The following is a 25693-nucleotide window of genomic DNA, read 5'->3' as shown; positions in this document are numbered from 1 at the left end:
TGACCGAAGAGAGTACCCACCACATATCTGAACAATAAAAATGCCCAAATAAAAAGGTAGTAAACCCAAAATGTAAATAAAAGTATACCAGTGACTGAGCCTACGAGTGACTAGAGAAGGCCAGCCAACCCTGCTATACAAAGTGCAGTGGTGCGTAAGGGTTTTGCAGTTTAAAATAAATCTCATAGTGCCATGGTAAAGAGTGTCAATTGATCTCAAACACTGAGCGGAAGCATTCATATATAAAATATCCCCATAGTCTAGTAAAGGCATAAATGTAGCTGATATTAGCCTCCTGGCTTCAAAAGAAAAACGGGCCTTATTCCTAAAATAAAATCCAAATTTCAGCTTCAATTTTTTTGTAAGTTGTTAAATATGCAATTTAAAAGAGAGGCTGTCATCAATTAAAATTCCAAGATATTTATATGAGGTTACAACCTCAATCTCCTTGCCCTGACAGGTAGTAATAGGTGAAAGGTTCAGAGGTCTATTTCTTGCATTAGAAAACACCATTACTTTAGTCCGTATTGAGGATAAGCTTCAATTGACACAAGGTATGTTGAACAGTATAAAAAGCAGTTTGCATGTTCTGGAAAGCTTTTGTAAGAGACGAGGCACAACAGTAAATAACAGTATCATCAGCATAAAAATGAAGTTGTGCATTTTGGACATTTTTGTCTGAATCATTTATATAAATAGTGAATAAGAGAGGACCAAGTACAGAGCCTTTGGGCACACCATTAAAGACAGACAATTTAACAGACATAAGCCCATCAAATTGAGTGCACTGAGTTCTATCAGACAGATAGTTAGCAAACCATGCAACTGCATGCCCAAAAGACCTACACTCGACAATCTCTGCCTTAGTATAGCATGATCAACTGTATCAAAAGCCTTAGAGAGATCAACAAAAAGTGAGACACAGTGCTGTTTTTTGTCAAGGGCTTCAGTGATATCATTTAAAACCTTCATGGCTGCTGTAATTGTGCTATGCTTCTTCCTGAAGCACGATTGGTACATTTGACAAAATAGAGTTAGTAAATAAAAACTATTTTAGCTGTTCACTTACAAGGGTTTCAATTATTTTCACCAGGGGTGACAGCTTTGAGATTGGCCTATAATTATTTAAAAGAGTTGGATCTCCCCCTTTTAAAAGTGGTAGGACAAATGCTGATTTCCAGATCTTTGGAATTTCATTACATTCCAGGGTTAGATTGAACAGAGATGTAAGTGTTTCAGCTATGAAATCAGCTGCCAGATTTAAAAAGCAGGGATCCAAAAGATCAGGACCTGCAGTCTTTCTCTGATCTAAGGATTTCAGGGCTTTATGTACTGTATCACCTGCACTGAGAATGGCAAAAAGCTAAAAGTTTGACCAGCTCTCACTGGTTCATCCACACAGGGTTGTACAGAGACAGATGACACTGAATCAAACAGCCTACCAGATACAAAGTGCTCATTGAAACAATTCAGCATTTTAGTTTTGTCATATATATAGCAACAGAGTCCTTCAAAACATATGACGGTAATTCATTAACATTACCAGACATAGACTTTGCATTCCAAAACTTAAGGGTTATTCAGGTTATCAGTGGTAACAGACATAAAATATTCAGACTTGGCCTTCCTGAGAAGAAAAGAACACTTGTTTCGTAACTGCCTAAAAATAAGCCAATCAGCATCAGAACATGATTACCTTGCTTTAGCCCAGGCTAGAATACGGTCGTGTATAATACAAGACAGCTCAGAAGAAAACCATGGATTATCCCGCCCTTTAACCCTGAACCTGCGGAATGGGGCATGTTTGTTTACTATTTGGAAAAAGCCATCATGAAAGAATTCAGGCAGTTTCCACATCAGGGATAAACTCAATCTGCTCCAGTCAATATAAAACAAATCATGAAAGAAAGCCTGCTCATTAAAACACTTCAAATTTCTCTTACGAATAAAACGTGGGTTTGTCTTTGGAACCTTAGTAATCCTAAAAGCACAATGGTCACTTAAATCATTACAAAAAACACCAACCGCAGAATATGTGTTGGATTGCAAGTTGTCATCCTGCAATTTGTTTGTGCCATTGATTTCTTACATTGAATTGTAGGCATTTCTTGTTGTCACAAACGTGTGTATAGGTGGCAGGGAAGTCAGGCAGGAGAATAAACTCGGTAAATGGAGTAATTTAAATAAAACAACTCCAAAACCATAAATACAAATTAAACAAATTGGGTACGAGGACCCGTTGCGCACCAAATACAAACACGAAACTGAAACAAGAAACCATCTCTGACAAAGATATGATGGGAAACAGAGGGTTAAATACACAACAGGTAATGAATGAGATTGAAACCAGGTGTGTAGGAAGACGAGACAAAACCAATGGAAAGTTAAAAATGGATCAATAATGGCTAGAAGACCGGTTGACGTCGACTGCCGAGCACCACCTGAACAAGGAGAGGCATCGACTTCGGCAGAAGACGGCCCCACAAACCGCGGACCCAGCTTCCGGCAGGGCAGGCGGAGGGGCAGGTTTCGGGTCGAGAGCCAGACCCTGTCCCCTGGTGCAAACACCTGGGCCTCATTGCGGTGACGGTCTGCGCCAACTTTCCATGGAGCCAGCTGATACCCTAATACACATTGAAAGGGAGAAAGGTTAGTGGAGGAGTGGCATAGTGAGTTCTGGGCCATCTCTGCCCAGGGCACGAATTTCCCCCACTCCTCTGGCCGGTCCTGGCAATAAGACCCGAGAAACCTACCTACATCCTGATTAACTCTCCACCTGCCCATTATTCTCGGGGTGAAAACCTGAGGTAAGGCTGACCGAGACCTCCAGACATTCCATGAACGCCTTCCAGACCCTTGACGTGAGCTGGGGAACCCGATCAGACACAATATTCTCAGACACCCCATAGTGCCGCAAGACGTGTGTAAACAGAGCCTCAACAGTTTGTAAGGCCGTAGGGAGACCGGGCAAAGGGAGACGACAGGATTTAGAAAAACAATCCACAACGACCAGGATCGTGGTGTTACCCTGTGAAGGTGGAAGATCAGTTCTTGACGCACCCATCCCTTTAGCGGGATCATTTTCATCAACACCCGCTGAATTGCAGCACGCCAAATTCAAATTAAATTACTAAACATATTTAATTTTCATAAAATCACAAGTGCAATATAGCAAAACACAGCTTAGCTTGTTGTTAATCCACCTGGCGTGTCAGATTTCAATACAGCTTTTCGGCGAAAGCATAACAAGCGTTTATGTAAGAACATCTCTCGCAGTAGACAAAATATTACAAACACCTAGCAGCCAAGTAGATTGGTCACGAAAGTCAGAAAAGCAATAGATTAAATTGCTTACCTTTGATCTTCAGATGTTTTCACTCACGAGACTCCCAGTTACACAATAAATGTTCCTTTTGTTCCATAAAGATTATTTTTATATCCAAAATACCTCCATTTGTTTGGCACGTAATGTTCAGAAATCCACAGGCGCAAGCGGTCACGACATCGCAGACGAAAATTCCAAATAGTATCCGTAATGTCCACAGAAACATGTCAAATATTTTTTATAATCAATCCTCAGGTTGTTTTTTAAAATATATAATCGATAGTATATTAACTTCTTGCGTCGAGCCAACCCGGATCCGGGATCATGACGACAGCCTCAAGCCCATTACCATAACGCAATGTTAACTATTCATGAAAATCGCAAATGAAATGAAATCAATATGCTAGCTCTCAAGCTTAGCCTTTTGTTAACAACACTGTCATCTCAGATTTTCAAAAATATGCTTCTCAACCATAGCAAACTAGCATTTAGCATTTAGCGTTAGCATTTAGCGTTAGCATTAGCAGGCAACATTTTCACAAAAACCAGCAAAAACATTCAATAAATCATTTACCTTTGAAGAACTTCGGATGTTTTCAATGAGGAGACTCTCAGATAGCAAATGTTCAGTTTTCCTGAAAGATTATTTGTGCAGGAGAAATCGGTCCGTTTTCTGCGTCATGTTTGGCTACCAAAAAAAAAACGAAAATTCTGTTATAAACATTTAACATTTAAGTCATTTAGCAGACGCTCTTATCCAGAGCGACTTACAAATTGGTGCATTCACCTTATGACATCCAGTAGAACAGTCACTTTACAATAGTGCTTTACAATAAATACGCAAAACTTTTTCCAAAATAACTCCATAATATCGACTGAAACATGGCAAACGTTGTTTAGAATCAATCCTCAAGGTGTTTTTCTACATATCTCTTCAATGATGTATCGTTCCTGGAAGTGTGCTTCTCCCTCTGAATGGCATGGTAAAATGATTGCCACTGAGAATTGCGCACCAATTTAGACAAAGGACACCGGGCGGACACCTGGCAAATGTAGTCTCTTATGGCCAATCTTCCAATGATATGCCTACAAATACGGCACAATGCTGCAGACATCTTGGACGAACGGCAGAGAGCATAAGCTCGTTCACAGCACATTGACAGCCATATAAGGAGACGATAGTAAAACAGAGCTTCACAAATTCAGCTCATTTCCTGTTTGAGGTTTCATCTTGGTTTCGCCTGTAGCATCAGTTCTGGGGCACTCACAGATAATATCTTTGCAGTTTTGAAAACGTCAGAGTGTTTTCTTTCCAAAGGTGCCAATTATATGCATAGTCGAGCATCTTTTCGTGACAAAATATTGCGCTTAAAACGGGCACGTTTTTTTATCCAATAATGACATAGCGCCCCCATAGGTTGAAGAGGTTAACCGGGACTGTCACTTTTTCAATAGGAGATCGGAAGACCATGACTGCCCCACTCTGTTGCGCAAACAAAACTCATGCGAACACCCAGCTATCCACTGACGCAATGTTATCTTTCTCGCTCATTTTTCAAAATAAAGTCCTGAAACTATGTCTAAAGACTGTTGACACCTTGAGGAAGCGATAGGAAAAGGAATCTGGTTGATATCCCTTTAAATGGAGCAAAGGCAGGCTATGGAACATGGAGCTTTCGAAATAGAAGCCACTTCCTGGTTTGATTTTCCTCTGGTTTTCGCCTGCAATATCAATTATGTTATAGTCACAGACAATATTTTGACCGTTTTGGAAACTTTTGTGTTTTCTATCCTAATCTGACAAGTATATTCTGGTTTCTGGGCCTGAGAAATAGGCCGTTTGAAATGGGTACGTTTTTTAGCCAAAAACGAAAATCCTGCCCCCTACACTCAAGAAGTTAAGAAATTAACTGACAGATGTGACCACGGCCATTGTGGAACGGGTAAGGGTTGTAACTTACCTCTGGGCAGGTGTCTAGGAGCCTTGCTCTGGGCGCACACTGAGCAGGAGGAAACATAAATCCTCACGTCCTTAGCTAAAGTGGGCCACCAGTACCTCCCATCAAGACAGCGCACCGTCCGACCTATCCCAGGATGACGTGTACTAAATGCCGTCTTCAAATCAAATTTATTTATATAGCCCTTCGTACATCAGCTGATATCTCAAAGTGCTGTACAGAAACCCAGCCTAAAACCCCAAACAGCAAGCAATGCAGGTGTAGAAGCACGGTGGCTAGGAAAAACTCCCTAGAAAGGCCAAAACCTAGGAAGAAACCTAGAGAGGAACCAGGCTATGTGGGGTGGCCAGTCCTCTTCTGGCTGTGCCGGGTGGAGATTATAACAGAACATGGCCAAGATGTTCAAATGTTCATAAATGACCAGCATGGTCGAATAATAACAAGGCAGAACAGTTGAAACTGGTGCAGCAGCACAGTCAGGTGGACCGGGGACAGCAAGGAGTCATCATGTCAGGTAGTCCTGGGGCACGGTCCTAGGGCTCAGGTCCTCCGAGAGAGAGAAAGAAAGAGAGAATTAGAGAGAGCATATGTGGGGTGGCCAGTCCTCTTCTGGCTGTGCCAGGTGGAGATTATAACAGAACATGGCCAAGATGTTCAAATGTTCATAAATGACCAGCATGGTCGAATAATAGTAAGGCAGAACAGTTGAAACTGGAGCAGCAGCATGGCCAGGTGGACTGGGGACAGCAAGGAGTCATCATGTCAGGTAGTCCTGGGGCATGGTCCTAGGGCTCAGGTAAGTTGAAACTGGAGCAGCAGCATGGCCAGGTGGACTGGGGACAGCAAGGAGTCATCATGTCAGGTAGTCCTGGGACATGGTCCTAGGGCTCAGGTAAGTTGAAACTGGAGCGGCAGCATGGCCAGGTGGACTGGGGACAGCAAGGAGTCATCATGTCAGGTAGTCCTGGGGCATGGTCCTAGGGCTCAGGTCCTCCGAGAGAGAGAAATAAAGGAGAGAATTAGAGAATGCACACTTAGATTCACACAGGACACCGAATAGGACAGGAGAAGTACTCCAGATATAACAAACTGACCCTAGCCCCCCGACACAAACTACTGCAGCATAAATACTGGAGGCTGAGACAGGAGGGGTCAGGAGACACTGTGGCTCCATCCGAGGACACCCCCGGACAGGGCCAAACAGGAAGGATATAACCCCACCCACTTTGCCAAAGCACAGCCCCCACACCATGAGAGGGATATCTTCAACCACCAACTTACCATCCTGAGACAAGGCTGAGTATAGCCCACAAAGATCTCCGCCACGGCACAACCCAAGGGGGGGGGGCGCCAACCCAGACAGGATGACCACAACAGTGAATCAACCCACTCAGGTGACGCACCCCCTGCAGGGACGGCATGAGAGAGCCCCAGTAAGCCAGTGACTCAGCCCCTGTAATAGGGTTAGAGGCAGAGAATCCCAGTGGAAAGAGAGGAACCGGCCAGGCAGAGACAGCAAGGGTGGTTCGTTGCTCCAGAGCCTTTCCGTTCACCTTCCCACTCCTGGGCCAGACTACACTCAATCATATGACCCACTGAAGAGATGAGTCTTCAGTAAAGACTTAAAGGTTGAGACCGAGTTTGCGTCTCTGACATGGGTAGGCAGACCGTTCCATAAAAATGTAGCTCTATAGGAGAAAGCCCTGCCTCCAGCTGTTTGCTTAGAAATTCGAGGGACAATTAGGAGGCCTGCGTCTTGTGACCGTAGCGTACGTGTAGGTATGTACGGCAGGACCAAATCAGAGAGATAGGTAGGAGCAAGCCCATGTAATGCTTTGTAGGTTAGCAGTAAAACCTTGAAATCAGCCCTTGCTTTGACAGGAAGTCAGTGTAGAGAGGCTAGCACTGGAGTAATATGATCAAATGTTTTGGTTCTAGTCAGGATTCTAGCAGCCGTATTTAGCACTAACTGAAGTTTATTTAGTGCTTTATCCGGGTAGCCGGAAAGTAGAGCATTGCAGTAGTCTAACCTAGAAGTGACAAAAGCATGGATTAATTTTTCTGCATCATTTTAGGACAGAAAGTTTCTGGTTTTTGCAATATTACGTAGATGGAAAAAAGCTGTCCTCGAAATGGTCTTGATATGTTCTTCAAAAGAGAGATCAGGGTCCAGAGTAACGCCGAGGTCCTTCACAGTTTTATTTGAGACGACTGTACAACCATTAAGATTAATTGTCAGATTCAACAGAAGATCTCTTTGTTTCTTGGGACCTAGAACAAGCATCTCTGTTTTGTTCGAGTTTAATAGTAGAAAGTTTGCAGCCATCCACTTCCTTATGTCTGAAACACATGCTTCTAGCGAGGGCAATTTTGGGGCTTCACCATGTTTCATTGAAATGTACAGCTGTGTGTCATCCGCATAGCAGTGAAAGTTAACATTATGTTTTCGAATAACAACCCCAAGAGGTAAAATGTATAGTGAAAACAATAGTGGTCCTAAAACGGAACCTTGAGGAACACCGGAATTTACAGTTGATTTGTCAGAGGACAAACCATTCACAGAGACAAACTGATATATTTCCGACAGATAAGATCTAAACCAGGCCAGAACATGTCCGTGTAGACCAATTTGGGTTTCCAATCTCTCCAAAAGAATGTGGTGATCGATGGTATCAAAAGCAGCACTAAGGTCTAGGAGCACGAGGACAGATGCAGAGCCTCGGACCGATGCCATTAAAATGTCATTTACCACCTTCACAAGTGCCGTCTCAGTGCTATGATGGGGTCTAAAACCAGACTGAAGCATTTCGTATACATTGTTTGTCTTCAGGAAGGCAGTGAGTTGCTGCGCAACAGCCTTCTCTAAAATTTTTGAGAGGAATGGAAGATTCGATATAAGCCGATAGTTTTTTATATTTTCTGGGTCAAGGTTTGGCTTTTTCAAGAGAGGCTTTATTACTGCCACTTTTAGTGAGTTTGGTACACATCCAGTGGATAGAGAGCCATTTATTATGTTCAACATAGGAGGGCCAAGCACAGGAAGCAGCTCTTTCAGTAGTTTAGTTGGAATAGGGTCCAGTATGCAGCTTGAAGGTTTAGAGGCCATGATTATTTTCATCATTGTGTCAAGAGATATAGTACTAAAACTCTTGATCCTAGGTCCTGGCAGAGTTGTGCAGACTCAGGACAACTGAGGTTTGGAGGAATACGCAGGTTTAAAGAGGAGTCCGTAATTTGCTTTCTAATAATCATAATCTTTTCCTCAAAGAAGTTCATGAATTTATCACTGCTAAAGTGAAAGTCATCCTCTCTTGGGGAATGCTGCTTTTTAGTTAGCTTTGCGACAGTATCAAAAAGGAATTTCGGATTGTTCTTATTTTCCTCAATTAAGTTCGAAAAATAGGATGATCGAGCAGCAGTAAGGGCTCTTCGGTACTGCACGGTACAGTCTTTCCAAGCTAGTCGGAAGACTTCCAGTTTGGTGTGGCGCCATTTCCGTTCCAATTTTCTGGAAGCTTGCTTCAGAGCTCGGGTATTTTCTGTGTACCAGGGAGCTAGTTTCTTATGAGAAATGTTTTTAGTTTTTAGGGGTGCAACTGCATCTAGGGTATTGCGCAAGATTAAATTGAGATCCTCAGTTAGGTGGTTAACTGATTTTTGTCCTCTGGCGTCCTTGGGTAGGCAGAGGGAGTCTGGAAGGGCATCAAGGAATCTTTGTGTTGTCTGTGAATTTATAGCACGACTTTTGATGGTCCTTGGTTGGGGTCTGAGCAGATTATTTGCTGCAATTGCAAAAGTAATAAAATGGTGGTCCGATAGTCCAGGATTATGAGGAAAAACATTAAGATCCACAACATTTATTCCTTGGGACAAAACTAGGTCCAGCGTATGACTGTGACAGTGAGTGGGTCCAGAGACATGTTGGACAAAACCCACTGAGTCGATGATGGCTCCGAAAGCCTTTTGGAGTGGGTCTGTGGACTTTTCCATGTGAATATTAAAGTCACCAAAGATTAGAATATTATCTGCTATGACTACAAGGTCCGATAGGAATTCAGGGAACTCAGTGAGAAACGCTGTATATGGCCCAGGAGGCCTGTAAACTGTAGCTATTAAAAGTGATTTAGTAGGCTGCATAGATTTCATGACTAGAAGCTCAAAAGACGAAAACGTCATTTTTTTTTTGTAAATTGAAATTTGCTATCGTAAATGTTAGCAACACCTCCGCCTTTGCGGGATGCACGGGGGATATGGTCACTAGTGTAGCCAGGAGGTGAGGCCTCATTTAAAACAGTAAATTCATCAGGCTTAAGCCATGTTTCAGTCAGGCCAATCACATCAAGATTATGATCAGTGATTAGTTCATTGACTATAATTGCCTTTGATGTAAGGGATCTAACATTAAGTAGCCCTATTTTGAGATGTGAGGTATCATGATCTCTTTCAGTAATGACTGGAATGGAGGTGGTCTTTATCCTAGTGAGATTGCTAAGGTGAACACCGCCATGTTTAGTTTTGCCCAACCTAGGTCGAGGCACAGACACGGTCTCAATGGTGATAGCTGAGCTGACTACACTGACTGTGCTAGTGGCAGACTCCACTATGCTGGCAGGCTGGCTAACAGCCAGCTGCCTGGCCTGCACCCTATTTCATTGTGGAGCTAGAGGAGTTAGAGCCCTGTCTATGTTGGTTGAGATGAGAGCACCCCTCCAGCTAGGATGGAGTCCGTCACTCCTCAGCAGGCCAGACTTGGTCCTGTTTGTGGGTGAGTCCCAGAAAGAGGGCCAATTATCTACAAATTCTATCTTTTGGGAGGGGCAGAAAACAGTTTTCAACCAGCGATTGAGTTGTGAGACTCTGCTGTAGAGCTCATCACTCCCCCTAACTGGGAGGGGGCCAGAGACAATTACTCGATGCCGACACATCTTTCTAGCTGATATGCACGCAGAAGCTATGTTGCGCTTGGTGATCTCTGACTGTTTCATCCTAACATCGTTGGTGCCGACGTGGATAACAATATCTCTATACTCTCTACACTCGCCAGTTTTAGCTTTAGCCAGCACCATCTTCAGATTAGCCTTAACGTCGGTAGCCCTGCCCCTGGTAAACAGTGTATGATCGCTGGATGATTCGTTTTAAGTCTAATACTGCGGGTAATGGAGTCGCCAATGACTAGAGTTTTCAATTTGTCAGAGCTAATGTTGGGAAGCTTCGGCGTCTCAGACCCCGTAACGGGAGGAGTAGAGACCAGAGAAGACTCGGCCTCTGACTCCGACCCGCTGCTTAATGGGGAAAACCGGTTGAAAGTTTCTGTCGGCTGAATGAGCGACACCGGTTGAGCTTTCCTACAGCATTTCCTTCCAGAAACCGTAAGAAAGTTGTCCGGCTGCGGGGACTGTGCCAGGGGATTTATACTACTATCTGTACTTACTGGTGGCACAGACGCGGTTTCATCCTTTCCTACACTGAAATTACCCTTGCTTAATGATTGCGTCTGAAGCTGGGCTTGTAGCACAGCTATCCTCGCCGTAAGGCGAGTACAGCGACTACAATTAGAAGGCATCATGTTAATGTTACTACTTAGCTTCGGCTGTTGGAGGTCCTGACGAATCGTGTCCAGATAAAGCGTCCGGAGTGAAAAAGTTGAGGAAAAAATAAATAAATATATGAACGGTAATTAAAAAGTGAAAACCGTAAAGTTGTCAGGTAGCAAAATAGGTTGGCAAAAAAACGCACAGCAACTCGAAAACAAGCCTGCAAGTTGTGACCGGAAATGACGTAAAGAACAAGAGTCTTCCACTCGTCTCCCTTCTTAATACGCACCAGATTGTACTCACTCCTGAGATCCGGTTTAGTGAAGAAGCGCGCCCCGTGCATTGACTCAATCGCCATAGTGATAAGAGGTAGCGTAACTATACCTCACCGTGATTTTATTGAGACCTCGATAATCAATGCACGGGCGCAAACCTCCATCCTTCACAAAGAAAGAAACTCGAGGAGACTGGAGAAATGGAGGGCTGAATGTACCCCTGATGCAGGGATTCAGAGACATATGTCTCCATAGCCTCCGTCTCCGCTTGCGACAGGGGATACACGTGACTCCTGGGAAGTGCAGCGTCTACCAGGAGATCTATCGCACAATCCCCCCGTCGATGGGGTGGTAATTGAGTCGCCTTCTGTAGCCAAATCGGCATATTCTGGGGGGGATGCACACTGTGGAGACCTGGTCTGGAATTTCCACCATAGTAGCACCAACGGAAACCCCTAAACACCTACCTGAACACTCTCGCGACCACCCTATGAGAGCCCTCTGTGGCCACGAAACAGGGTTATGACAAGCTAACCAGGGTAGGCCTAGCACCACAGAATATGCAGGAGAATCAATAAGAAAAATACTAATATTTTCCCTGTGACCCTCCTGCGTTACCATACTCAAAGGAGCGGTGGCCTCCCTGATAAGCCCTGACTCTAATAGTCGACTATCTAAGGAATGAACCGGGAAAGGCGTATTTACAGGAACAATGGGAATCCCTAAACTATGAGCTAATCCTTTATTAATGAAATTCCCAGCCGCGCCTGAATCTACGCCTTATGCTGGGAACGCGGGGGAAATTCAGAAAAGGTAACAGAGACAAACATATGTGCAACAGAGGGCTCTGGATGAGAATGGTGCCTACTCACCTGGGGTGACACCAGAGTGCCCTGCCTGTCGCCTCGATACCCAGAGGAACCAACCCGGCACCGACCAGCAGTGTGACCTCTGTGGCCACATATGGTGCACGAGCGGGAACCCCCTCCGTTCTCCCTGTGCACCGCACCTCCCAGCTCCATAGGTATCGGAGAGGGTGTGCGGGAGGATGGCACAACCAGACCCCGATCTGGACGTCCGCGAGTAGCCAGCAGGTTGTCCAGCCGGATGGACAGATCCACCAGCTGGTCGAAGGTGAGGGTGGTGTCTCTGCAAGCCAGCTCCCGACGGACATCCTCACGTAGACCACAGTAGTAATGGTTGATTAAGGCCCGGTTGCTCCATCCAGCTCCGGCAGCCAGGGTCCTAAACTCCAGTGCAAACTCCTGGGTTCTCCTCTTCTCCTGCCTCAGTTGGTAGAGGCGCTCACCTGCCGCTCTGCCCTCAGGTGGGTGGTCGAATACTGTCCGGAAACAGCGGGTGAGCTCCTCAAAATCGTCCCACGCTGCATCTCCCCCTCCATACACAGCGCTGTGTCTCCCAGAGGTCCATATTCTGGACAATGCGATCTATGTCGACGCTCAGTTTGGAAATCATCGCCGTATGTTCCATGACGCGCTCCTCCACCTCCGGTATTGAGGTACCTTCTCCTGCTGACTTCATTGGTGGTCAGAGATTCTGTCACAAACGTGTGTATAGGTGGCAGGGAAGTCAGGCGCAGGAGAATAAACTCGGTAAATGGAGTAATTTAATAAAACAAAACATAACTCCAAAACCATAAATACAAATTAAACCAATTGGGTCCGAAGGACCCGTCGCGCACCAAATACAAACAACACGAAACTGAAACAAGAAACAATCTCTGACAAAGACATTATGGGAAACAGAGGGTTCAATACAGGTAATGAATGGGATTGAAACCAGGTGTGTAGGAAGACGAGACAAAATCAATGGAAAATGAAAAATGGATCAATGATGGCTAGAAGACCGGTGACGTCGACCGCCGAGCACCACCAGAACGATGCCACCAGAGTGGCATCGACTTCGGAAGAAGTCGTGACAGTTGTCAATCACTTGTTTTACGATTGCCATGAATGATGGCAACTGAGGAGAGCACTCACAAATGAACATCTAATCAAATGGCTACCCAGACTATTTGCATTGCCTCCCCCCTTTTATGCCGCTGCTACTCTCTGCTGTTATCATCTATGCATAGTCACTTTAATAACTACATATTACCTTGACTAACCGGTGCCCCCGCACATTGACTCTGTACTGGTACATATATAGCTATTGTTATTTTACTGCTGCTCTTTAATTACTTGATACTTATTTCTTATTCCTATTTTTTTTAAACTGCATTGTCGGTTAGGGGCTCGTAAGTAAGCATTTCACTGTAAGGTCTACCTACACCTGTTGTATTCGGCGCATGTGACTAATAAAATTAGATTTGTTTAGTGCTAGACGGATTCAGGCCATGGGGCTAGTTCTATGGAGTGTTCACCTAGATCTGCCACCGCTCTGCTCAATTAAAGTCATTGTAACACATGGGCTGCTCTGTTTTGTTCAAAGCACTGACACACCTATGGGCTTTAAACTCAGTCAGTTCAGGTCAGGAGATGACTTCTGTGATGGCGCAGACATTTTCTCTCTTTTTAATGATATCCTGTCGTGATGGCACAGACATTTTCTCTCTCTTTAATGATATCATGTCATGATGGCACAGACATTTTCTCTCTCTTTTTAATGATATCCTGTCGTGATGGCACAGACATTTTCTCTCTCTTTTTAATGATATCCTGTCGTGATGGCACAGACATTTTCTCTTTTTTTAATGATATCCTGTCGTGATGGCACAGACATTTTCTCTCTCTTTTTAATGATATCCTGTCGTGATGGCACAGACATTTTCTCTCTCTTTTTAATGATATCCTGTCGTGATGGCACAGACATTTTCTCTTTTTTTAATGATATCCTGTCGTGATGGCACAGACATTTTCTCTCTCTTTTTAATGATATCCTGTCGTGATGGCACAGACATTTTCTCTCTCTTTAATGATATCATGTCATGATGGCACAGACATTTTCTCTCTCTTTTTAATGATATCCTGTCGTGATGGCACAGACATTTTCTCTCTCTTTTTAATGATATCCTGTCGTGATGGCACAGACATTTTCTCTTTTTTTAATGATATCCTGTCGTGATGGCACAGACATTTTCTCTCTCTTTTTAATGATATCCTGTCGTGATGGCACAGACATTTTCTCTCTCTTTTTAATGATATCCTGTCGTGATGGCACAGACATTTTCTCTTTTTTTAATGATATCCTGTCGTGATGGCACAGACATTTTCTCTCTCTTTTTAATGATATCCTGTCGTGATGGCACAGACATTTTCTCTCTTTTTAATGATATCCTGTCGTGATGGCACAGACATTTTCTCTTTTTTTAATGATATCCTGTCGTGATGGCACAGACATTTTCTCTCTCTTTTTAATGATATCCTGTCGTGATGGCACAGACATTTTCAGTGGGACATTTCAATGGCAGCAGCTTTTTCTTTTTAGTCCTTGGGTACTAAAGGACTTGAAAGTTCACTCTAGTTCGAGCGGGCCACTCCATTCTTTCATTTTCCTTCAATGATGAAACATGCATATAGGGCGACCTGCATTTTTGACAGATCTGCCGAAATTCATGCCTTCGAGACAGGCAGACAGAGGCCTTTTTACATGATGAATAGCGCCATTTAAAAGTTGCTGAAAGTGACGATTGCACAGTCTATCATTTACAGTTGCCTGAATATGGTAATGGATTCATTATCCTGGGTGCTGGGCAGAATCCAAGTTTTTTTTACATTTGATTTTTTCCATGAAAAATGATTGACAGACTAAATGGTTTGATAAAGAGCCTACAGACAACAAACATATTGTTTCCTATACAGTAGTGTTTGCCCCAAATGGTACCCTATTCCCGATATAGTGCACAAATTTTGACCAGGGCACATAGGGGTCTGGTCAAAAGTAGTGCACTATATAGGGAATAGGGTGCCATTTGGGACGCATACTTTGTTGCCAATCATTACACTGTCTATTAAGCAACCGATGAGATGGGGAATGGGGTTTGCATTTTCACCTGTGTCTTGTGATAACGGAGGTTTGCCTCCAGAGGATGTATTGCTGCTATACCATAACATTGAAACTGCTCATGGCAGTTTGTCATGTTTGAATGGTTTGTCATATTTGTACCATGAATGTGAATTGTGTTGTATACAATTACAGATATATATAAATGTTGGATTAGATGGAATTGATATGAGACTGTAGCAACTGCATGAATATATGTTTTATGATTGATAATTACAGTGTTAGTAATTGGAACTGTATTGTGTGCCTTACAGGACGTAGTGTGGTCTCAGTTTGGGTTCCCGGGTCGTAATGGGAGAGACAGCACACTGTGGATTGGTACCGAAGGTGCCAATACCCCGTGCCACCTGGACTCCTATGGGTATAACCTGGTACTACAGGTACAAGGAAGGTAATTATATAGGACTCCTATGGGTATAACCTGGTACTGCAGGTACAAGGAAGGTATTTATACGGGACTCCTATGGGTATAACCTGGTACTACAGGTACAAGGAAGGTATTTATACGGGACTCCTATGGGTATAACCTGGTACTGCAGGTACAAGGAAGGTAATAATATAGAACTCCTATGGATATAACCTGGTACTGCAGGTACAAGGAAGGTATTTATACGGGACTCCTATGGGTATAACCTGGTACTACAGGTACAAGAAAGGTAATTATACGGGACTCCTATTGGTATACTGGACTTCCGGCGCCGACAGAGATGGCCGCCTCGCTTCGCGTTCCTAGGAAGCTGTGCAGTTTTTTGTTTTTTTTACGTGTTATTTCTTACATTAGTACCCCAGGTCATCTTAGGTGTCATTACATACAGTCGAGAAGAACTACTAAATATAAGATCAGCGTCAACTCACCATCAGTACGACCAAGAATATGTTTTCCGCGACGCGGATCCTGTGTTCTGCCTTACAAACAGGTCAACGGAATTGATTCCATGCAGCGACCCCAAAAAACGACTCCGAAAAAGAGGGAAACGAGGCGGTCTTCTGATCAGACTCCGGAGACGGGCACACCGTGCACCACTCCCTAGCATTCTTCTTGCCAATGTCCAGTCTCTTGACAACAAGGATGATGAAATCCGAGCAAGGGTAGCATTCCAGAGGACATCAGAGACTGTAACGTTCTTTGCTTCACGGAAACATGGCTCACTGGAGAGACGCTATCCGGGCGGTGCAGCCAACGGGTTTCTCCACGCATCGCGCCGACAGAAACAAACATCTTTCTGGTAAGAAGAGTGGCGGGCGTATGCCTCATGACTAACGAGACATGGTGTGATGAAAGAAACATACAGGAACTCAAATCCTTCTGTTCACCTGATTTAGAATTCCTCACAATCAAATGTAGACCGCATTATCTACCAAGAGAATTCTCTTCGATTATAATCACAGCCGTATATATCCCCCCCCCAAGCAGACACATAGATGGCTCTGAACTAACTTTATTTAACTCTTTGCAAACTGGAAACCATTTATCCGGAGGCTGCATTCATTGTAGCTGGGGATTTTAACAAAGCTAATCTGAAAACAAGACTCCCTAAATTTTATCAGCATATCAATTGCGCAACCAGGGGTGGTAAAACCTTGGATCATTGTTACTCTAACTTCCGCGACGCATATAAGGCCCTGCCCCGCCCCCCTTTCGGAAAAGCTGACCACGACTCCATTTTGTTGATCCCTGCCTACAGACAGAAACTTAAACAAGAGGCTCCCACGCTGAGGTCTGTCCAACGCTGGTCCGAGCAAGCTGACTCCACACTCCAAGACTGCTTCCATCACGTGGACTGGGACATGTTTCGTATTGCGTCAGATAACAATATTGACGAATACGCTGATTCGGTGTGCGAGTTCATAAGAACGTGCGTTGAAGATGTCGTTCCCATAGCAACGATTAGAACATTCCCTAACCAGAAACCGTGGATTGATGGCAGCATTCGCGTGAAACTGAAAGCGCAAACCACTGCTTTTAATCAGGGCAAGGTGTCTGGTAACATGACCGAATACAAACAGTGCAGCTATTCCCTCCGCAAGGCTATCAAACAAGCGAAGCGTCAGTACAGAGACAAAGTAGAATCTCAATTCAACGGCTCAGACACAAGAGGCATGTGGCAGGGTCTACAGTCAATCACAGAAGAAACCCAGCCCAGTCACGGACCAGGATGTCTTGCTCCCAGGCAGACTAAATAACTTTTTTGCCCGCTTTGAGGACAATACAGTGCCACTGACACGGCCTGCAACGAAAACATGCGGTCTCTCCTTCACTGCAGCCGAGGTGAGTAAGACATTTAAACGTGTTAACCCTCGCAAGGCTGCAGGCCCAGACGGCATCCCCAGCCGCGCCCTCAGAGCATGCGCAGACCAGCTGGCCGGTGTGTTTACGGACATATTCAATCAATCCCTATACCAGTCTGCTGTTCCCACATGCTTCAAGAGGGCCACCATTGTTCCTGTTCCCAAGAAAGCTAAGGTAACTGAGCTAAACGACTACCGCCTTGTAGCACTCACTTCCGTCATCATGAAGTGCTTTGAGAGACTAGTCTAGGACCATATCACCTCCACCCTACCTGACACCCTAGACCCACTCCAATTTGCTTACCGCCCAAATAGGTCCACAGACGATGCAATCTCAACCACACTGCACACTGCCCTAACCCATCTGGACAAGAGGAATACCTATGTGAGAATGCTGTTCATCGACTACAGCTCGGCATTCAACACCATAGTACCCTCCAAGCTCGTCATCAAGCTCGAGACCCTGGGTCTCGACCCCGCCCTGTGCAACTGGGTACTGGACTTCCTGACGGGCCTCCCCCAGGTGGTGAGGGTAGGCAACAACATCTCCTCCCCGCTGATCCTCAACACGGGGGCCCCACAAGGGTGCGTTCTGAGCCCTCTCCTGTACTCCCTGTTCACCCACGCACACCTCCAACTCAATCATCAAGTTTGCGGACGACACAACAGTGGTCGGCTTGATTACCAACAACGACGAGACGGCCTACAGGGAGGAGGTGAGGGCCCTCAGAGTGTGGTGTCAGGAAAATAACCTCACACTCAACGTCAACAAAACTAAGGAGATGATTGTGGACTTCAGGAAACAGCAGAGGGAACACCCCCCTATCCACATCGATGGAACAGTAGTGGAGAGGGTAGCAAGTTTTAAGTTCCTCGGCATACACATCACAGACAAACTGAATTGGTCCACTCACACAGACAGCATCGTGAAGAAGGCGCAGCAGCGCATCTTCAACCTCAGGAGGCTGAAGAAATTCGGCTTGTCACCAAAAGCACTCACAAACTTCTACAGATGCACAATAGAGAGCATCCTGGCGGGCTGTATCACCGCCTGGTACGGCAACTGCTCCGCCCTCAACCGTAAGGCTCTCCAGAGGGTAGTGAGGTCTGCACAACGCATCACCGGGGCAAACTACCTGCCCTCCAGGACACCTACACCACCCGATGTTACAGGAAGGCCATAAAGATCATCAAGGACATCAACCACCCGAGCCACTGCCTGTTCACCCCGCTATCATCCAGAAAGCGAGGTCAGTACAGGTGCATCAAAGCTGGGACCGAGAGACTGAAAAACAGCTTCTATCTCAAGGCCATCAGACTGTTAAACAGCCACCACTAACATTGAGTGGCTGCTGCCAACACACTGACATTGACACTGACTCAACTCCAGCCACTTTAATAATGGGAATTGATGGGAAATGATGTAAATATATCACTAGCCACTTTAAACAATGCTACCTTATATAATGTTACTTACCCTACATTATTCATCTCATATGCATACGTATATACTGTACTCTATATCATCGACTGCATCCTTATGTAATACATGTATCACTAGCCACTTTAACTATGCCACTTTGTTTACATACTCATCTCATATGTATATACTGTACTCGATACCATCTACTGTATCTTGCCTATGTTGCCCTGTACCATCACTCATTCATATATCCTTATGTACATATTCTTTATCCCCTTACACTGTGTATAAGACAGTAGTTTTGGAATTGTTAGTTAGATTACTTGTTGGTTATTACTGCATTGTCGGAACTAGAAGCACAAGCATTTCGCTACACTCGCATTAACATCTGCTAACCATGTGTATGTGACATATAAAATTTGATTTGATTTATAACCTGGTACTACAGGTACAAGGAAGGTAATTATACAGAGTAGTATTGTGTTCAGTAGCACAAAGCGGGGGGAAACACAGTGAAACAGAGCTGGATGAGCTGGACTTGTCCAATAAGAAGCATTGTTTTAGGTTTCTGTTGCAAATTGTTTTGCTCCAATGACTCCTAATGAACACAACCCAGTTTTACATACCTCACTATACCACACACTACTTTTCCCTTTCCGCTGACCTGCTTGTAGTAGTGGTGCAGACGATGGATGTTTCCCCTTCACCAAGGGAATTGCACTATAGATTAAAATGAAACAATCTAACAGCAATATCTTCTGTGGCTCTGAGAGCATGGTGAAACGAAGTGGGCTGGAGGGACCACCCATACGTAGAATGTATGCACATGACTGTAACGCTTTGAGAACGTCAGCTAAATGGCATATATTATTATTATTATTATAGCTGAGAAGAAAGAAGTGCTGGTGGCAGACAATAGATTCAGCAAATCAACACAATGAGAACTGTAATGATCTACCAACCATTCAATGAGAACTGGCTCTGTACGGTAGTGATCTAACAACCATTCAATGAGAACTGGCTCTGTACGGTAATGATCTACCAACCATTCAATGAGAACTGGCTCTTTACGGTTGTGATCTACCCACCATTCAATGAGAACTGGCTCTGTACGGTAATGATCTACCAACCATTCAATGAGAACTGGCTCTGTACGGTTGTGATCTACCCACCATTCAATGAGAACTGGCTCTGTACGGTAGTGATCTACCCACCATTCAATGAGAACAGGCTCTGTACGGTAATGATCTACCAATCATTCGATGAGAACTGACTCTGTACGGTAGTGATCTACCCACCATTCAATGAGAACTGGCTCTGTACGGTAGTGATCTACCCACCATTCAATGAGAACTGGCTCTGTACAGTAATGATCTACCAACCATTCAATGAGAACTGGCTCTGTACGGTAATGATCTACCCACCATTCAATGAGAACTGGCTCTGTACGGTAGTGATCTACCCACCATTCAATGAGAACTGGCTCTGTACGGTAATGATCTACCAACCATTCAATGAGAACTGGCTCTGTACGGTAATGATCTACCCACCATTCAATGAGAACTGGCTCTGTACGGTAGTGATCTACCCACCATTCAATGAGAACTGGCTCTGTACGGTAATGATCTACCCACCATTCAATGAGAACTGGCTCTGTACGGTAATGATCTACCAACCATTCAATGAGAACTGGCTCTGTACAGTAATGATCTACCAACCATTCAATGAGAACTGGCTCTGTACGGTAATGATCTACCCACCATTCAATGAGAACTGGCTCTGTACGGTAGTGATCTACCCACCATTCAATGAGAACTGGCTCTGTACGGTAGTGATCTACCCACCATTCAATGAGAACTGGCTCTGTACGGTAATGATCTACCCACCATTCAATGAGAACTGGCTCTGTACGGTAGTGATCTACCCACCATTCAATGAGAACTGGCTCTGTACGGTAGTGATCTACCCATCATTCAATGAGAACTGGCTCTGTACGGTAATGATCTACCCACCATTCAATGAGAACTGGCTCTGTACGGTAATGATCTACCAACCATTCGATGAGAACTGGCTCTGTACGGTAATGATCTACCCACCATTTGTTCCCTCTAACTTTGAGGAAAGGATTTTAAAAACCTATTTTGGATGATAGAGAGGAGATGGATACTAGGAAGGGAAGGGGTGAGAGTCAGAGGGGGGTAAGGTAGTGAAAGGGGGGAATGTGGGCTAGGGAGGGGGCTGAGGGGTGGTGGGGGGGGGTCACTTGGTGAGAGAGTCAGATTGTTCCACTGGCCCCTGAAAGATAAAGTAATTTTGCTTTGGCAATGTAAACATGTTTCCCATGCCAATAAAGCCATTTGGAGGGAGGGAGGGAGGTATACGAGGTCAGGCTCTTAAGAACAGAGAGACATTAGTTATCATGTGGAGCACTGAGTCTACGACAAAAGCAAAAAAATATCACATTATGAAGATCACTCTATCCTTGTTTTGTTTAAATTGGCTGTTGAAACCTTTCACATTGAAGTGATGACCTAACCAACAAAGAACTCGCATGACATGATATTTTCAATATAGAGATGGATTGTATTGAACTATAGTTTCTTACATTTCCTCAACTACATAGGGTGTAACCATTGTGGTGGCTTTGGGGATGATTGCTGTCCCTTTCAAATAAATATACTCATTCATTATGAATCTAAACTGATCCTAGATCCTACATGAGCTGATCCTATATCAGCACTCCTACTCTGAGATGCCCTGTTGTGTTCTAGGAAGCGTTGGCACCTGTTCCCCCCTGCAGACACGAGTTGTCTGTACCCCAGCAGGATCCCCTATGAGGAGTCTAGTGTGTTCAGCCAGGTGGATGTGCTCCAACCAGACCTCCAGAGGTTCCCTGCTTTCAGACACGCCAGGGCCTACACAGTCACCCTACAGCCTGGACAGGTACAACACATTGGACCAGTTTCCCGGACATAGATTAAGCCTAATCTGTACTAGCCCAACAGGGGCAACATAAGTAACTCTCTCTACAAGTGTATCAAAGAGAATCCATTCAGCAAACACAGCTATTTGTACAAAATGACACTGTGAAAGTGCTAATTTCTTAATTTATGAGAAAATATTTCCTCAGAGACAAATGTGTTTGAACTACATAAATACAATAGAGCACATGTTTGTCTCTGTGGTTTGATCAAAAGCATAAGCTGAGGCATACCCCAAAATGTTTGTAGAGGTGCTGAGTAACGGAGAGTGAACTGAATAAAAATATTAAGACAGTTAATTAAGACAGCACATGCTATATATCACGCTCCAAATGTATTGTATCATTTCAAAATAACTGTCCCAACGACTGAGGTTAAAGTGCAGACAGTCTGCTTTAATTTGAGGGTATTTTCATCCATATCGGATAAACCGTTTAGAGATCACTGAAGTTTTTTTATGGAACCAAAGTTATTAGGACAAATTCACTTATGTGTATTAAAGGTTTATGTGTATTAAAGGTTTAGTGTTTGGTCCCATATTCCTAGCACTTAATGATTACATCAAGCTTGTGACTCTACAAAGTTGTTGGATGCATTTGTTGTTTTGGTTTCAGATTATTTTGTGCCCAATAGAAATTAATGGTATATAATGTATTGTGTAATTGTTAGCATCCACTTTTATTGTAAATAAGAATATAATATGTTTCTAAACACTTCTACATTAATGTGGATGCTACCATGATTACGGCTGAATGAATAATGATGAGTGACAAATTTACAGAGGCACAGATTTCATACCCCGAAGACATGCAAACCTCTCACCATTACAAAATGTTTGGTCATATAGTGTAAGTATGTGGACACCTGCTCATCGAACATCTTATTCCAAAATTCTGGGCATTAATATGGAGTTAGTCCCCCCTTTGCTGCTACTCTTCTGGAAGGCTTTCCACTAGATGTTGGAACATTGCTGCAGGGACTTGCTTGCATTCAGACACAAAAGCATTAGTGAGGTCGGGCACTGATGTTGGGCGATTAGGCCTGGCTTGCAGTCGGCATTCCAATTCATCCCAAAGGTGTTCAATGGGGTTGAGATCAGGGCTCTGTGCAGGTCAGTCAAGTTCTTCCACACCGATCTTGACAAACCATTTCTGTATGGACCTCGCTTTGTGCAATGGTGCATTGTCATGCTGAAACAGAAAAGGACCTTCCCCAAACTGTTGCCACAAGGTTGGAAGCACAGAATCGTCTAGAATGTCATTGTATGCTGTAGCGTTAAGTTTCCCTTTACTGTAACTAAGGAGCCTAGCCCGAACCATGAAAAACAGCCCCAGACCATTATTCCTCTTCCGCCAAACTTTACAGTTGGCACTATGCATTCGGGCAGGTTGCGTTCTCCTGGTATCCACCTAACCCAGATTTGTCCATTGGACTGCCAGATGGTGAAGCGTGATTCATCACTCCAGAGAACGTGTTTCCACTGCTACAGAGTCCAATGGCGGCGAGCTTTATACCACATGGTGATCTTAGGCTTGTGTGCTCGGCCATTGAAACCCATTTCATAAAGCTCACGACAAACAGTTGGACGTATCAGATATTGATACGTCTGTCTTGACATCAGATATCGATGCGTCTGTCTTGACATCAGATATTGATGCGTCTGTCTTGACATCAGATATTGATGCGTCTGTCTTGACATCAGATATTGATACGTCTGTCTTGACATCAGATATTGATGCGTCTGTCTTGACATCAGATATTGATGCGTCTGTCTTGACATCAGATATTGATGCGTCTGTCTTGACATCAGATATCGATGCGTCTGTCTTGACATCAGATATCGATACGTCTGTCTTGACATCAGATATTGATACGTCTGTCTTGACATCAGATATTGATGCGTCTGTCTTGACATCAGATATTGATGCGTCTGTCTTGACATCAGATATGACATCAGATATCGATACGTCTGTCTTGACATCAGATATTGATGCGTCTGTCTTGACATCAGATATTGATGCGTCTGTCTTGACATCAGATATTGATACGTCTGTCTTGACATCAGATATTGATGCGTCTGTCTTGACATCAGATATTGATACGTCTGTCTTGACATCAGATATCGATGCGTCTGTCTTGACATCAGATATCGATGCGTCTGTCTTGACATCAGATATCGATGCGTCTGTCTTGACATCAGATATCGATGCGTCTGTCTTGACATCAGATATTGATACGTCTGTCTTGACATCAGATATTGATGCGTCTGTCTTGACATCAGATATTGATACGTCTGTCTTGACATCAGATATTGATGCGTCTGTCTTGACATCAGATATTGATGCGTCTGTCATCAGATATAGATCTTGTCTTGACATCAGATACGTCTGTCTTGACATCAGATATAGATACGTCTGTCTTGACATCAGATATTGATACGTCTGTCTTGACATCAGATATAGATGCGTCTGTCTTGACATCAGATATTGATACGTCTGTCTTGACATCAGATATAGATACGTCTGTCTTGACATCAGATATTGATACGTCTGTCTTGACATCAGATATCGATACGTCTGTCTTGACATCAGATATTGATACGTCTGTCTTGACATCAGATATCGATGCGTCTGTCTTGACATCAGATATCGATGTCTGTCTTGACATCAGATATAGATACGTCTGTCTTGACATCAGATATTGATACGTCTGTCTTGACATCAGATATTGATACGTCTGTCTTGACATCAGATATTGATGCGTCTGTCTTGACATCAGATATAGATACGTCTGTCTTGACATCAGATATTGATACGTCTGTCTTGACATCAGATATTGATACGTCTGTCTTGACATCAGATATTGATGCGTCTGTCTTGACATCAGATATAGTCTGTCTTGACATCAGATATTGATACGTCTCTCTTGACATCAGATATGTCTTGTCTTGACATCAGATATTGATACGTCTCTTGACATCAGATATCGATACGTCTGTCTTGACATCAGATATCGATGTCTTGACATCAGATATTGATGTCTGTCTTGACATCAGATATTGATACGTCTGTCTTGACATCAGATATTGTCTGTCTTGACATCTGTCTTGACATCAGATATTGATACGTCTGTCTTGACATCAGATATCGATACGTCTGTCTTGACATCGCCTCTCTTGACATCAGATATAGATACGTCTGTCTTGACATCAGATATCGATGCGTCTGTCTTGACATCAGATACGTCTGTCTTGACATCAGATATTGATACGTCTGTCTTGACATCAGATATAGATACGTCTGTCTTGACATCAGATATCGATACGTCTGTCTTGACATCAGATATCGATACGTCTGTCTTGACATCAGATATAGATACGTCTGTCTTGACATCAGATATTGATACGTCTGTCTTGACATCAGATATTGATACGTCTGTCTTGACATCAGATATAGATACGTCTGTCTTGACATCAGATATTGATACGTCTCTCTTGACATCAGATATCGATACGTCTGTCTTGACATCAGATATTGATACGTCTGTCTTGACATCAGATATAGATACGTCTGTCTTGACATCAGATATCGATACGTCTGTCTTGACATCAGATATCGATACGTCTGTCTTGACATCAGATATAGATACGTCTGTCTTGACATCAGATATCGATACGTCTGTCTTGACATCAGATACGTCTGTCTTGACATCAGATATAGATACGTCTGTCTTGACATCAGATATTGACGTCTGTCTTGACATCAGATATTGTCTGTCTTGACATCAGATATAGATACGTCTGTCTTGACATCAGATATTGATACGTCTCTCTTGACATCAGATATCGATACGTCTGTCTTGACATCAGATATGATTGACATCAGA

General features: G+C 43.8%; 1 protein-coding gene across 4 annotated transcripts in view; it reads left to right on the top strand.

The window, feature by feature from the left end:
• Positions 1-25693, top strand: part of LOC118386342 (HSPB1-associated protein 1 homolog) — a 44160-nt gene that overhangs the window by 10932 nt on the left and 7535 nt on the right. For all 4 annotated transcript variants that reach the window (XM_035774029.2, XM_052522723.1, XM_035774028.2 and 1 more), the window contains exons 4-5: positions 15370-15506; positions 21599-21770. In XM_035774029.2, the coding sequence (XP_035629922.1) occupies positions 15370-15506; positions 21599-21770 (309 nt within the window). The remainder of the gene's footprint in view (positions 1-15369; positions 15507-21598; positions 21771-25693) is intronic.

Source organism: Oncorhynchus keta, chromosome 7 (genome assembly GCF_023373465.1).
Source record: "Oncorhynchus keta strain PuntledgeMale-10-30-2019 chromosome 7, Oket_V2, whole genome shotgun sequence".
Taxonomy (NCBI): Eukaryota; Metazoa; Chordata; class Actinopteri; order Salmoniformes; family Salmonidae; genus Oncorhynchus; species Oncorhynchus keta.
The sequence above is the reverse complement of the archived record's forward strand: the minus strand, read 5'-3'. Positions and strand labels throughout refer to the sequence as shown.